General features: G+C 43.7%; 1 protein-coding gene across 1 annotated transcript in view; it reads left to right on the top strand.

Moving 5' to 3' along the window:
- LOC121549739 (late secretory pathway protein AVL9 homolog) overlaps positions 1 to 16,664 on the top strand; it is a 52,521-nt gene that overhangs the window by 20,474 nt on the left and 15,383 nt on the right. Inside the window, exons 11-14 of the mRNA XM_041861592.2 lie at positions 953 to 1,087; positions 10,122 to 10,341; positions 10,780 to 10,897; positions 11,353 to 11,406. Coding sequence (XP_041717526.2) covers positions 953 to 1,087; positions 10,122 to 10,341; positions 10,780 to 10,897; positions 11,353 to 11,406 — 527 coding nt within the window. The remainder of the gene's footprint in view (positions 1 to 952; positions 1,088 to 10,121; positions 10,342 to 10,779; positions 10,898 to 11,352; positions 11,407 to 16,664) is intronic.

Below are 16,664 nucleotides of genomic sequence, written 5' to 3' on the forward strand. Positions count from 1 at the left end.
GGGGTTGATCTTTCCTCTGAAGTTAAAGGGTGGGGGTTGATCTTTCCTCTGAAGTTAAAGGGTGGGGGTTGATATTTCCTCTGAAGGTAAAGGGTGGGGGTTGATCTTTCCTCTGAAGTTAAAGGGTGGGGGTTGATATTTCCTCTGAAGGTAAAGGGTGGGGGTTGATCTTTCCTCTGAAGTTAAAGGGTGGGGGTTGATCTTTCCTCTGAAGTTAAAGGGTGGGGGTTGATCTTTCCTCTGAAGTTAAAGGGTGGGGGTTGATCTTTCCTCTGAAGTTAAAGGGTGGGGGTTGATCTTTCCTCTGAAGGTAAAGGGTGGGGGTTGATATTTCCTCTGAAGGTAAAGGGTGGGGGTTGATCTTTCCTCTGAAGGTAAAGGGTGGGGGTTGATCTTTCCTCTGAATTTAAAGGGTGGGGGTTGATCTTTCCTCTGAATTTAAAGGGTGGGGGTTGATCTATTATTCATCACAGAAAAGCATCCTGATATCTAGATTTCAGTTAGTCAGGTATTTGCGTTTGTGGTGTGGTGACTAGTGGGTGAGAGGAGGGAGGAGTTTTTCTAGTACTACAAGGACACACACACACACACACACACACACACATACACATATAGACACACACACACACACACATATAGACACACACACACACACACATATAGACACACACACACACACACATATAGACACACACACACACACATATATATACACACACAAACAAACATGCAAGCGCTGCTTTTCCAGTACTACAAGGGGAAAAAGTCAGTTTAGTCACCAAGGAGGATTTCGTAACACTATGGCAAACATTAACCCAATACAAACAACATATAATGTTACTGTAACCTGTTTGCTGTTGGGTGTGTCCTTTCTCTGACTATATCTTGGAACTGTACACACACACACACACATACATTAGTGACCTTTAACCTGTATGTGTGTCGTTGCCAGGGTTACCTGTGCCTGCCCTACATGGCCTTGCAGCAGCACCACCTGCTGTCAGACATCACGGTGCGCGGCTTTGTCGCCGGGGCAACCAACATCCTCTTCCGTCAGCAGAGGCACCTAAGTGACGCGATCGTTGACGTGAGTCTTGCTCTCCATCTCTCTCCTTATCTCTCTCTCCATCTCTCCATCTCTCCTCTCTCTCCCTCTCTCTCCATCTCTCCTCTCTCTCCCTCTCTCTCATCTCTCCATCTCTCTCCTTATCTATCCCTTTCTCTCCATCTCTCCATCTCTCTCCATCTCTTCCTCTCTCTCCATCTCTCCTCTCTCTCCCTTCTCTCATCTCTCCATCTCTCTCCTTATCTATCCCTTTCTCTCCATCTCTCCTCTCTCTCCCTCTCTCTCATCTCTCCATCTCTCTCCTTATCTATCCCTTTCTCTCCATCTCTCCATCTCTCTCCATCTCTTCCTCTCTCTCCATCTCTCCTCTCTCTCCCTTCTCTCATCTCTCCATCTCTCTCCTTATCTATCCCTTTCTCTCCATCTCTCCTCTCTCTCCCTTCTCTCTCCATCTCTCTCCTTATCTCTTCCTCTCTCTCCTCTATCTCTCTCCATCTTTCTCCATCTCTCCTCTCTCTCCCTTCTCTCTCCATCTCTCCATCTCTCTCCCTTCTCTCTCCATCTCTCCATCTCTCTCCATCTCTTCTCTCTCTCCATCTCTCCATCTCTCTCCATCCCATCTCTCTCCATCCCATCTCTCTCCATCCCATCTCGCTCCATCTCATCTCTCTCCATCTCTTCTCTCTCCAGCAGCATACCACCCTGCATCCCACTGCTGGTTTGCCTCTGAAGCTAAGCAGGGTTGGTCCTGGTCAGTCCCTGGATGGGAGACCAGATGCTGCTGGAAGTGGTGTTGGAGGGCCAGTAGGAGGCACTCTTTCCCCTGGTCTAAAAATAATAATATTCCAATGCCCCAGGGCAGTGATTGGGGACATTGCCCTGTGTAGGGTGCCGTCTTTCGGATGGGACTTTAAAAGGTTGTCACATGGCACTTATTGCAAGAGTAGGGGTGTTAACCTGGCTAAGTTCCCAATCTGGCCCTTATACCATCATGTCCACCTAATCATCCCCAGCTTCCAATTGGCTCATTCATCCCCCTTCCTCTCACCTGTAGCTATTCCCCAGGTTGTTGCTGTAAATGAGAATGTGTTCTCAGTCAACTTACCTGGTAAAATAAATAAAATAAACAACTCTCCATATATTCTCTCTCCATCTCTTCTCTCAATTTATTGGCATGTGAAACATATTATGTTTACGTTGCCAAAGCAAGTGAAATAGACAGGAAATAAACAATGACCTGAACAGTAAACATTACACTCACAACCATTTAACATAATATAGACATTTCAAATGTTATATTATTGTCTATGTGTAAGTAGTTGAAGTATGAAAGGCAAAATAAATAAACATAAATATGGGTTGTATTTAAAATGGTGTTTGTTCATCACTGGTTGCCCTTTTCTTGTGGCAACAGGTCACAAATATTGCTGCTGTGATGGCACACTGTGGTTTTTCACCCAGTAGATACGGGAGTTTATCAAAATTGGGTTTGTTTTCGAATTCTTTGTGGGTGTGTGTAATCTGAGGGAAATATGTGTCTCTGATATGGTCATACATTTGGCAGGAGGTTAGGAAGTGCAGCTCAGTTTCCACCTCATTTTGTGGGCAGTGTGCACATAGCCTGTCTTCTCTTGAGAGCCAGGTCTGCCTACGGCGGCGTTTCTCAATAGCAAGGCTATGCTCACTGAGTCTGTACATAGTCAAAGCTTTCCATAAGTTTGGGTCAGTCACAGTGGTCAGGTATTCTGCCACTGTGTACTCTCTGTTTAGGGCCAAATAACATTCTAGTTTGCTCTGTTTTTTTGTTGATTCTTTCTAATGTGTCAAATAGTTATATTTTAGTTTTCTCATGATTTAGTTGGGTGTAATTGTGTTGCTGTCCTGGGGCTGCGTGGGGTCTGTTTGTGTTTGTGAGGAGAGTCACCGTACCAGCTGGCAGAGGGGACTCTTCTCCAGGTTCATCTCTCTGTAGGTGAGGGCTTTGTTATGGAAGGTTTGAGAATCACTTATTTTTAGGTGGTTGTGACTTTAATTGCGCTTTTCTGGATTTTGATAATTAGCGGGAATTGTCCTAATTCTGCTTCAATTGGTAGAGCATGGCGCTTGTAACGCCAGGGTAGTGGGTTTGATCCCCGGGACCACCCATACATAAAAATGTATGCACACATGACTGTAAGTCGCTTTGGATAAAAGCGTCTGCTAAATGGCATATTATATTATATTATATTATATTATATTATATTATATTATATTATATACATGGAGGGTAATTTTGCAGAATTTTGCATGCAGATTCTCAATTTGGTGTTTGTCCCATTTTGTGAATTTTTGGTTGGTGAGTAGATCCCAGACCTCACAACCATAAAGGGCAATGGGTTCTATAACTGATTCAAGTATTTTAAGCCAGATCCTAATTGGGATGTCAAATTTTATGTTCCTTTTGATGGCATAGAAGGCCCTTCTTGCCTTGTCTCTCAGATCGTTCACAGCTTTGTGGAAGTTACCTGTGGCGCTGATGTTTAGGCCGAGGTATGTATAGTTTTTTTATTTGCTATAGGGCAATGGTGTCTAGATGGAATTTGTATTTACGGTCCTGGCAACTGGACCTCTTTTGGAACACCATTAGTTTTGTCTAACTGAGATTTACTGTCAGGGCCCAGGTCTGCTGAATCTGTGCAGAAGATCTAGGTGCTGCTGTATTTTGTATTTATTTGTATTTATTAGGGATCAGCTACTCTTCCTGGGGTCCAAACATATTAAAACACTTACATTACCTATAATACAAAAGATAAAACAGTACATCATATAACATTATTACACCACTACCTATCTACAATACAAAATGTTTAACACCACCATACAACAATATCACAATGTGTGCGTATGCATGTGTCTATACCTTTGTGTGTGTCTCTTCACAGTCCCCGCTGTTCCATAAGGTGTATTTTTACCTGTTTTAAAAATCTGATTCTACTGCTTGCATCAGTTACCTGATGTGGAATAGAGTTCCATGTAGTCATGGCTCTATGTAGTACTGTGCGCCTCCCATAGTCTGTTCTGGACTTGGGGACTGTGAAGAGACCTCTGGTGGCATGTCTTGTGGGGATGCATGGGTTTCCGAGCTATGTGATAGTAGTTTAAACAGACTTCTCGGTACAGTCAGCTTGTCAACACCTCTTACAAAAACAAGCAGTGATGAAGTCAATCTCTCTTCCACTCTAAGCCAGGAGAGACTGACATGCATGTCATTAATGTTAGCTCTCCGTGTACTTTTAAGGGCCAGCCATGCTGCCCTGTTCTGAGCCAACTGCAATTTTCCGAAGTCCCTCCTTGTGGCACCTGACCACACAACTGAACAGTAGTCTAGGTGCGACAAAACTAGGGCCTGTAGGACCTGCCTTGTTGATAGTGTTGTTAAGAAGGCAGAGCAACGCATTATTATGGACAGACTTCTCCCCATCTTAGCTGCTGTTGTATCAATATGCTTTGACCATGACAGTCTAAAATCCAGGGTTACTCCAAACAGTTTGGTCACATCAACTTGCTCAATTTCCACATGATTCATTACGAGATGTAGTTGAGGTTTAGGGTTTAGTGAATGATTTGACCCAAATACAATGCTTTTAGTTTTGGAAATATTTAGGACTAACTTATTCCTTGCCACCCATTCCGAAACTAACTGCAACTCTTTAAGTGTTGCAGTTATTGCAGTTGCAGTAGTAGCTGACGTGTATAGTGTTGAGTCATCCGCATACATAGACACACTGGCTTTACTCAATGCCAGTGGCATGTCGTTAGTAAAGATGGAAAAAAGTAAGGGCCGTAGACAGCTGCCCTGGGGAATTCCTGATTCTACCTGGATTATGTTGGAGAGGCTTCCATTAAAGAACACCCTCTGTGTTCTGCTAGACAGGTAGCTCTTTATCCACAATATAGCAGGGGGTGTAAAGCCACAACACATACGTTTTTCCAGCAACAGACTATGATCGATAATGTCAAAAGCCGCACTGAAGTCTAACAAAACAGCCCCCACAATCTTTTTATCATCAATTTCTCTCAGCCAATCATCAGTAATTTCTGTAAGTGCTGTGCTTGTTGAATGTCCTTCTCTATAAGCATGCTGAACGTTTGTTGTCAATTTGTTTACTGTAAAATAGCATTGTATCTGGTCAAACACAATTATTTCCAATAGTTTACTAAGGGTTGGTAACAGGCTGATTGGTCGGCTATTTGAGCCAGTAAACGGGGCTTTACTATTCTTAGGTAGCGGAATGACTTTTGCTTCCCTCCAGGCCTGAGGGGGCACACTTTCTAGTAGGCTTAAATTGAAAATATGGCAAATAGGAGTGGCAATATCGTCCGCTATTATCCTCAGCAATTGTCCATCCAAGTTGTCAGACCCCGGTGGCTTGTCATTGTTAATAGACAACAATAATTTGTTCACCTCTTCCACACTCACTTTACGGAATTCAAAATTACAATGCTTGTCTTTCATAATTTGGTCATATATACTTGGATGTGTAGTGTCAGCAATTGTTGCTGGCATGTCATGCCTATGTTTGCTAATCTTGCCAGTGAAAAAAATATTAAAGTAGTTGGCAATATCAGTTGGTTTTGTGATGAATGCGCAATCTGATTCAATGAATGATGGAGCTGAGTTTGCCTTTTTTTCCAAAATGTCATTTAAGGTGCTCCAAAGCTTTTTACTATCATTCTTTATGTCATTTATCCTTGTTTCGTAGTGTTGTTTCTTCTTCTTTTTATTCAGTTTAGTCACATGATTTCTCAATTTGCAATACGTTTGCCAATCGGTTGTGCAGCCAGACTTATTTGCCATTCCTTTTGCCTCATCCCTCTCAACCATACAATTTTTCAATTCCTCATCAATCCACGGGGATTTAACTGTTTTTACAGTCATTTTCTTAATGGGTGCATGCTTATTAGTAACTGGAATAAGCAATTTCATAAATATGTCAAGTGCAGTGTCTGTTTGCTCCTCATTACACACCACGGACCAACAAATATTATTTACATCAACAACATAGGAATCACTACAAAACGTATTGTATTACCTCTTATGCACTATATTAGGCCCAGCCTTTGGAACTTTGGTTTTCCTAGATATGGCTACTATATTGTGATCACTACATCCAATTGATTTGGATACTGCTTTCAAACAAATCTCTGCAGCATTAGTAAAGATATGATCAATACATGTTGATGATTTTAATTCCTATACTGTTGGGAACTACCCTGGTAGGTTGACTGATAACCTGAACCAGGTTGCAGGCACTGGTTACAGTTTGAAGCTTTCTCTTGAGTGGGCAGCTTGATGAAAGCCAGTCAATATTTAAATCACCCAGAAAGTATACCTCTCTATTGATATTGATATTTACATTTTAGTCATTTAGCAGATGCTCTTATCCAGAGCGACTTACAGGAGCAATTAGGGTTAATTGCCTTGCTCAAGGGCACATCGACAGATTTTTCACCTAGTCGGCTCGGGGATTAGAACCAGCAACCTTTCGGTTACTGGCACAATGCTCTTAACCACTAAGTTACCTGCCGCCGATATCACATACATTATCAAGCATTTCACACGTTATCCAGATACTGACTGTCAGCACTTGGTGGTCTATAGCAGCTTCCCACCAGAATTGGCTTTAGGTGAGGCAGATGAACCTGTAGCCATATTACTTCAACAATATTTAACATGAGATCCTCTCTAATCTTCACAGGAATGTGGTTCTGAATATAAACAGCAACACCTCCACCATTGGCATTTCTGTCTTTTCTGTAAATGTTATAACCTTGTATTGCTACAACTGTATCATCAAAGGTATTATCTAAGTAAGTTTCAGAGATAGTCAGAATATAAATGTAATCTGTTACTAGCAAATTATTGATTTCATGAACCTTGTTTCTTAAGCTACATATGTTAACGTGGGCTATTTTGAGCACTTTTCTTCTGGGATGCTTACTTGTTTTTATTGCTTTATTGGGAAGCTTAGCAGCAGTAGATGTGCTCATGTTCTTTATGTTAGTGCAGGGTGAGCTGAACACAGTGGACTTCCTCCTCAGGCACACCGGCTCAGTGCTAACAGTATAAATCTGGTTCTTAGGCACATGATTACTGCATACAATAGCTGTAGGATCAGCAGAGGCATTCAGGGCAGTTAGAGGGACATAAATTAGGTTACTTATATTGTGTTTACCGGCGCCCCTGATGTAATGAACATTTGCTGAAGCATTTTGACAACTGTGTCACAAAGGTAGGGATTAGCTAAACTGGGCTTGGGTCATTGCTAAGTCATTGTCTCAACGCAGCCTTATAATGCTGTGAAAGGATCCAGGAACCCAAATGATTTGGGTGGATCCCATCCTCCTTATAAAACGTGTTTTGTTTCCAAAAGGTATCGAAATTGTCAACAAAAGTTACACCCATTGAGCTGCAATAATCACATAGCCAGTTGTGAAGAACAAGAATCCTGCTAAAGCATTCAATGCCACGATTCAGAGAGGGCACAGGGCCAGATATGATGGGTTTTTTGTTAGTATCTAGCAGAGCTCTTTAAAATCCAGTTTCAACTGTTCAGAGCTGCCCTTTGTAATGTCATTAAAACGTAGTACATTCGGGAGCAGCTTAGTAATGTCATTTACCCGAGCTCCGGGATAGGACATTGTTTTTGCACCAGGAACGGTCACATTTCTTACCATGGAGCTGCCCAAAATCACGGCTGGGGAGAAGGATGAGGAAATCCGCCCATTCCCACGCTTCCGACAGATGGAGAAGCCCCGCTCGATCCAGAGCAGGGACAGAAAGTTGCCGATGTCAACTTCGAAATCGTAGTAGTAAGCACTGCGGCCGCAGACACAGGCACCCCCAGCAACGAAGGTGCAGGAAGATCAGGCTCCAGGACACCGAAACTACTCGTTGTTTGTATCCGTTCCGGGCCTCTCGTTGGGAGTGTAGACTGCTTTGCGGGAGGTCGCTGTCTTCGGCTCCACGGCTCATGACATGCGACCATCGTTGATTGCTTTTCTCCTTATGATGTGCTCCTTCGACGGCGCTATCAGATGGGGGAGCACCGGGCAACACCGGCCAGTCGGATAATGACAAACGACAAGGCGGAGATGCATCCAACAAGCGCGAACGCCGTCCAGCCACTGGTGTAGAAAATGTAAACATTCCACTCTGCGTTTTCCCCAGTTTCTTACGTAGGCTGGCGACCTGCGTGATCAAGGAAGCCACCTCAAGCCTATTATCCTCGGCAACTCCGAGTGTTCCCGTTTGTCTCAAAACAAAGCGTAATAGATACAGCTCATACAGCGCTGGAACCGTTCATTTTTCTCCAGACAAAGAGGGCTCCATTGCAAAACTCATCTGGTACCAACTTCGTTAGCTTGATGGCTAGCAGCTTAGCGTCTCTGTCAAGCAGGCTTAAACCTGTCTTTTAAACGGGATTCCGGGACAAGAAATAGCGGTCCTAGCTGTTAAAAGCTAACCGCGTTGTGGAATCCACTCAAAAACAAGTTATGTATTCGTATTTATGAATAGCATTTTTGTTTTTATCAAAAATAACAAACCAAGTATTTTCCAGCATACAATATTCAGCTGTGCACTCTGATGACGTCAACATGTATATCCTCTGGGAGCGTTGTGGTGTTGGAGCGACAGACGGACATCTCATCTCCTTGGTTGTAGGCCCTCCTTGGTTGTCGACAGAAGCACCAGATAATCAGCAAACAGTAGACATTTGACTTCAGATTCTAGTAGGGTGAGGCCGGGTGCTGCAGACTGTTCTAGTGCCCTCGCCAATTCATTGATATACTGTATATATGTTGAAGAGGGTGGGTCTCAAGCTGCATCCTTGTCTCACCCCACGGCCCTGAGGAAAGAAATCTGTGTTTTTTGCCAGTTTTAACCGCACACTAGTTGTTTGTATACATGGATTTTATAATGTTGTATGTTTTCCCCCCAACACCACTTTCCATCAATTTATACAGCAGACCCCTCATGCCAAATTGAGTCAAAAGCTTTTTTGAAATCAACGAAGCATGAGAAGACTTTGCTTTTTGTTTGTTTGTCAATAAGGGTGTGCAGGGTGAATACGTGGTCTGTCGTACGGTAGTTTGGTAAAAGGCCAATTTTGATATTTGCTCAGTACATTGTTTTGACTGAGGAAATGTACGAGTCTGCTGTTAATGATAATGCAGAGGATTTTCCCAAGGTAGTTATTGGGGTCAAATTTGTCTCCACTTTTGTGGATTGGGGTGATCAGTCCTTGGTTCCAAATATTGGGGAAGATGCCAGAGCTGAGGATGATGTTTAAGTATAGCCAATATGAAATTTGTGGTCTGTGTATTTTATCATTTCATTTAGGATACCATCAACACCACAGGCCTTTTTGGGTTGAAGAGTTTGTATTTTGTACCGTAGTTCCTTCAATTTAATTGGAGAATCCAGTGAGTTCTGATAGTCCTTAATAGCTAACTAAGATTTTTATTTGATCATGTATATATTTTTGCTGTTTGTTCTTTGTTATAGAGCCAAAAAGATTGGAGAAGTGGTTTATCCATACATCTCAATTTTGGATAGATAACTCTTTATGTTGTTGTTAGTTTAGTGTGTTCCAATTTTCCCAGAAGTGGTTAGATTCTATGGATTCTTCAATTACATCTCTCTCCATCTCTTCTTTCTCCTGGGTCCAGTGGGCCCCAAATGTGCATTATACTAAGGTTGTGTCCCAAATTTGTATTTGTATTTATTATGGATCCCCATTAGCTGCTGCCAAGGCACTCTATCCCCTACACATAGTGTAGTAATTTTGACCAGAGTTACAGATTTTGACTGGGTTACAGATGTTATCATATCCTTCCTTATCCATCAGTGTTTTCTTGTGTTTAGCTCTCCCATGTGTATGCCATGTTTATGCCTGCCTTTCAGATTTGACCTCAATATCTTGAGTTATTGAGTGCTTTGTGTTCTGTCTGTCTGTGTGTGTGTGTGTGTGTGCACGTGTGTGTGTGCGTGTGCGTGTGTCCATCCTACTAGGTGGAGGAGGCTAAGATCCAGATTGGGGACCCTGAGTTGAGGAGGCTGCTAGGCCTGACCACGGCTGACCTGCGTTTTGCTGACTACCTGGTCAAACACGTGACAGAGAACCGTGAGGACGTGTTTCTGGATGGGACCGGCTGGGAGGGAGGGGACGAGTGGATCAGGGCCCAGTTTGGACTCTACATACACTCCCTACTTTCATCCACCTTGCAAGAAGGTATTGCACTTGCAAGGATTCGATTTTTACAGTTTCATCAGCAATCATCTTCTATTCAACCCCTCATTGAAATGGATCTACTCAAACTAATATTCTATTTTTTCCGGTTTTCTATGATTTCCTTAGCACAGCTCTGAACGTGGTTACTAATCTTTCCCTCACTCAGTCTATAGATTAATATCTGATTCGCACAGAGAAAAGCATTTGTTTCAGAGGATTTCACAACAAAATGCTGTGTGTGTGTCTGTGTGTGTCTGTGTCTGTGTGTGTGTGTCTGTGTGTGTGTCTGTGTGTGTGTGTGTGTGTGTGTGTGTGTGTGTGTGTGTGTGTGTGTGTGTGTGTGTGTGTGTGTGTGTGTGTGTGTGTGTGTGTGTGTGTGTGTGTGTGTGTGTGTGTGTGTGTGTGTGTGTGTGTGTGTGTGTGTGTCTGTGTGTCCAGATAATGAGAAGTTGCTAGCGGACTGGGGCGCTCCCTTCATCTCTGCCTGGAGGATCACACACAACTACAGAGTGTGGTTCATCAACAACCACCCAGCCATGGCCGATATCACCCCAGGGTAAGAGAGACATTCTGGGGGTAGTAGAGTCTCTGGCTGAGATCACCCCAGGGTACGAGAGACATTCTGGGGGTAGTAGAGTCTCTGGCTGAGATCATTCCCAGGGTAAGAGAGACATTCTGGGGGTAGTAGAGTCTCTGGCTGAGATCACCCCAGGGTAAGAGAGACATTCTGGGGGTAGTAGAGTCTCTGGCTGAGATCACCCCAGGGTAAGAGAGACATTCTGGGGGTAGTAGAGTCTCTGGCTGAGATCACCCCAGGGTAAGAGAGACATTCTGGGGGTAGTAGAGTCTCTGGCTGAGATCACCCCAGGGTAAGATGGAACCCTATTCACTGCCCTATAATGGGAGGTGGTAGCTGGCTGTTGCATTGGTCATCTTTAGTGCTTTCTAAATGGAAAATATGTGGACGTTCTGACTTGGATAAATAACATGTGTTATTTCCTCTTTTCTCAGCCATCCGTTCCAAGGACAGTACAGTGCTGCTGATCTGAAATTAAGGTTTTCACAGTGAGTACTTCAGTCTTCATTGAAATCTATTGATTATCGTTATACCTATCTGTAATAGAGGCTATATCACACAATGTAATCATTGAAATGACAATCTCACAAAAACATGCAGATTTCTGCACCCCCCAGTGGTGAAGTTTGGTAGTTTATGTACCAGGTAGAATGTGGCATAATGCAGATTCATCATAAAAATACATTTTCACTGCTTCTCTATGCCTTGCTATTTCCAAGTACTGAAAAAAAGGCTGTGGCCTATTCCATCAACTCAGTGGCCTTGTGGTTAGTGTCAGCCCTAAGATTGGAAGGATGGGAGTTCGATCCCCGGCTGAGTCATACCAAAGAATGTAAAAATGGGACCCAATGTGTCTCTACTTGGCACTCAGCATTAAGGGGATAGATTGGGGGTAAGGCCCTACGATAGACTACAGTCCTGTCCAGGGGGTGTATTCTACAGAAACAGGAGGTAGATTGGGGGTAAGGCCTTACGATAGACTACAGTCCTGTCCAGGGGGTGTATTCTACAGAAACAGGAGGTAGATTGGGGGTAAGGCCTTACGATAGACTACAGTCCTGTCCAGGGGGTGTATTCTACAGAAACAGGAGGTAGATTGGGGGTAAGGCCTTACGATAGACTACAGTCCTGTCCAGGGGGTGTATTCTACAGAAACAGGAGGTAGATTGGGGGTAAGGCCTTACGATAGACTACAGTCCTGTCCAGGGGGTGTATTCTACAGAAACAGGAGGTAGATTGGGGGTAAGGCCTTACGATAGACTACAGTCCTGTCCAGGGGGTGTATTCTACAGAAACAGGAGGTAGATTGGGGGTAAGGCCTTACGATAGACTACAGTCCTGTCCAGGGGGTGTATTCTACAGAAACAGGAGGTAGATTGGGGGTAAGGCCTTACGATAGACTACAGTCCTGTCCAGGGGGTGTATTCTACAGAAACAGGAGGTAGGCTCCTACTCCTATGAGCCATTCCCACTCGCACAAGCCAAAGCTACTTCCTTACTTATGAGATGAGCAGAGATGTCCACAAGTCCAAGTCAACTCTTTTGAGGGAAGTTGAAGTCAAGTCATAGTGTTGTGGACCAACAGGTATAAATCAGGGTAAATGAATGAAAACCAATGTTTTTCCCTCAGTGTGTAGACCTAGACCAGGGATTAAGCAAATCAACCTGCCATCTTGCTAAATTGTATTCAGAGCGAAGTGGGAAAATGAATCCCAAACAAAGTGGACATCCCGACGGCTCCAACACAGCACCATGGTGTCACTGACTCCTTATATATTGACCATATTCTAAACTGGGATAAAGGAATGAGAGGCCTGCACACAGAATATAGCTGATTCCCAGTGATGGATCCCTGCACCTAAATATACTGTACATTACATATACTACATTTCTACCTAATCTGTATCCGTTTTTAGCCCAGCACCGGTAGTCTCAAGTTTAGGATGTGCATATCGCCCTCCCTTCCTCCATGTTCTAAACTCCGTCTTCTAAACTTCATGTTCTTCTGTAACATAGCAAGGTGCCATGTTTCACTGCAATCACACGTGATTTCACAGAGTACTAAGCTACTAATAACTGTGCTCTGCTTGTGATGGTGGTAAAGAAAGACACCAGGTCTCATATTTTGCTCCGTCCATTAATTATGACAGAGGCGGGGTGCTTGGGTTACGTTCCAGGAAGTGTATAGGAAATGCGATCCCGCCGTGCGTTGACTGCACCCGGGGCACCATCTCCAGCCCCATCTCGTAAGGCTACACTCCAGACGTTTTCCCCCTACCTCCACCTTATGTCTGCGTCCCAAATGGTATCCTGTTCCCTATATAGTGCACTACTTTTGACCAGGGTCCATAGGGGATAGAATGCACTATATAGGGAATAGGATGCCATTTGGGATGGATGCCATGAGTCTTCATCCGTAACTTCTCTATTGATAGCTTTATGGTGAGAACATGGAGAGATCTGCTTGGTGGTGAGAACATGGAGAGATCTGCTTGGTGGTGAGAACATGGAGAGATCTGCTTTATGGTGAGAACATGTAGAGATCTGCTTTATGGTGAGAACATGGAGAGATCTGCTTGGTGGTGAGAACATGGAGAGATCTGCTTTATGGTGAGAACATGGAGAGATCTGCTTTATGGTGAGAACATGGAGAGATCTGCTTGGTGGTGATTTATGGAGAGATCTGCTTTATGGTGAGAACATGGAGAGATCTGCTTTATGGTGAGAACATGGAGAGATCTGCTTTATGGAGAGATCTGCTTTATGGTGAGAACATGGAGAGATCTGCTTTATGGAGAGAACATGGAGAGATCTGCTTTATGGTGAGAACATGGAGAGATCTGCTTGGTGGTGAGAACATGGAGAGATCTGCTTGGTGGTGATATATGGAGAGATCTGCTTTATGGTGAGAACATGGAGAGATCTGCTTTATGGTGAGAACATGGAGAGATCTGCTTTATGGTGAGAACATGGAGAGATCTGCTTTATGGTGAGAACATGGAGAGATCTGCTTGGTGGTGAGAACATGGAGAGATCTGCTTTATGGTGAGAACATGGAGAGATCTGCTTGGTGGTGATTTATGGAGAGATCTGCTTTATGGTGAGAACATGGAGAGATCTGCTTGGTGGTGAGAACATGGAGAGATCTGCTTGGTGGTGATTTATGGAGAGATCTGCTTGGTGGTGAGAACATGGAGAGATCTGCTTTATGGTGAGAACATGGAGAGATCTGCTTTATGGTGAGAACATGGAGAGATCTGCTTTATGGTGAGAACATGTAGAGATCTTCTTTATGGTGAGAACATGGAGAGATCTGCTTTATGGTGAGAACATGTAGAGATCTGCTTTATGGTGAGAACATGGAGAGATCTGCTTGGTGGTGAGAACATGGAGAGATCTGCTTTATGGTGAGAACATGGAGAGATCTGCTTTATGGTGAGAACATGGAGAGATCTACTTGGTGGTGATTTATGGAGAGATCTGCTTTATGGTGAGAACATGGAGAGATCTGCTTTATGGTGAGAACATGGAGAGATCTGCTTTATGGAGAGATCTGCTTTATGGTGAGAACATGGAGAGATCTGCTTTATGGTGAGAACATGGAGAGATCTGCTTGGTGGTGAGAACATGGAGAGATCTGCTTGGTGGTGATATATGGAGAGATCTGCTTTATGGTGAGAACATGGAGAGATCTGCTTTATGGTGAGAACATGGAGAGATCTGCTTTATGGTGAGAACATGGAGAGATCTGCTTTATGGTGAGAACATGGAGAGATCTGCTTGGTGGTGAGAACATGGAGAGATCTGCTTGGTGGTGATTTATGGAGAGATCTGCTTTATGGTGAGAACATGGAGAGATTTGCTTTATGGTGAGAACATGGAGAGATCTGCTTTATGGTGAGAACATGGAGAGATCTGCTTTATGGTGAGAACATGGAGAGATTTGCTTGGTGGTGAGAACATGGAGAGATCTGCTTTATGGTGAGAACATGGAGAGATCTGCTTTATGGTGAGAACATGGAGAGATCTGCTTTATGGAGAGATCTGCTTTATGGTGAGAACATGGAGAGATCTGCTTTATGGTGAGAACATGGAGAGATCTGCTTGGTGGTGAGAACATGGAGAGATCTGCTTGGTGGTGAACAGAGCAGAAAATAACTTCAGAAACTCTCTCAGAACTAAGTGAATAACTTCGATATGTTATGGATGTTTTTTATGTGTACGTGTAAGTTTTATGAAGCTTCATAATGATAAGTATCAGGTCATTCAAAGTCCCTGCTATACTCTGATAGTGTTAGACACTGATAATCAACCTGTTGCATTACTGTAAAGGCTGCCATGCATTGGTACAGTGAGAGTTCAGGGGAGTAGCCAGGTGAGAGAAGTTTGTTGTGGAGGTGAGGTTGCTGCTACAAGGTGTGTTAGTGGAACATGATGGGGTGAGTCTCAGATGGAACCTTATTCCCTACGTAGTACACTACTTTTGACCAGAGCCCTATTGAGTGTACAGTGCCATTTGGGTGCTGAAGGGGTGTGTGTGTGTTGTGTGTTAAATCCACTATAAACTCTGGATATAGCAGGCTGGGTGTAGAGTCATAGGGGAAGTCCCAAATGGCACCCTGTTCCCTTCATAGTGCGCTTCCTTTGACCCATAGGGCTCTGTTAAAAAAAATAGTAGAGCACTGTGTAGGGCATTTGGGACGCATCCGTCAGGCAGGAAGTTTGGCAGTTGGCCATCTAAGCTTCTGAGGAATAAATGCAACTCATTTCCTGCCTCCAGCATTGTAGCCTGGGTAGCCTGGGTTCCTTTCTACACAGGAACACTGGGGGTTTTTCAGCTTCATCTCACCATGCGTGTCTCCTTCCTTCCACTGTGACTGTCTTTAGATGGGTCATAGTCATGTGTTGATTGGCATTGTGTGTGTGTGGCTTCCCTCCCGTCACTGACAGATGGACAAAAGAAAACACACAGCTTAGATCAGGGCAGTGTTCAGTAGGGAAAACATAGCAAACTCTTTTTCAAGGAGAAATGGAAATCTGTATTCTTATTGGACAAGTCTAGGTAGTACCTTCCCATTTTTCATTCTGTTTCGAAAAATATTTTGTCCCATACTGAATATGACCCATGAGGTTCTATCTCACCACCATCTCACACAGAGGCCTGCGTGTGTGTTCCTTCCTGTCTGGACTTTCACTCTCACCTCACATGATGAATAGTGTTTGTCCAAATCTGACTTCCTGGTGAGAGAGAGTGCTGAATGTGATGTGTAGCATCTATATCATACTGTTAGGTCGGTTCAACACAGCTCCCCTATTCATCTAGATCATACTGTTAGGTCGGTTCAACACAGCTCCCCTATTCATCTAGATCATACTGTTAGGTCGGTTCAACACAGCTCCCCTATTCATCTAGATCATACTGTTAGGTCGGTTCAACACAGCTCCCCTATTCATCTAGATCATACTGTTAGGTTGGTTCAACACAGCTCTCCTATTCATCTAGATCATACTGTTAGGTTGGTTCAACACAGCTCCCCCTATTCATCTAGATCATACTGTTAGGTTGGTTCAACACAGCTCTCCTATTCATCTAGATCATACTGTTAGGTTGGTTCAACACAGCTCTCCTATTCATCTAGATCATACTGTTAGGTTGGTTCAACACAGCTCTCCTATTCATCTAGATCATACTGTTAGGTAGGTTCAACACAGCTCCCCTATTCATCTAGATCATACTGTTAGGTTG

Source organism: Coregonus clupeaformis, chromosome 34 (assembly GCF_020615455.1).
Source record: "Coregonus clupeaformis isolate EN_2021a chromosome 34, ASM2061545v1, whole genome shotgun sequence".
Taxonomy (NCBI): Eukaryota; Metazoa; Chordata; class Actinopteri; order Salmoniformes; family Salmonidae; genus Coregonus; species Coregonus clupeaformis.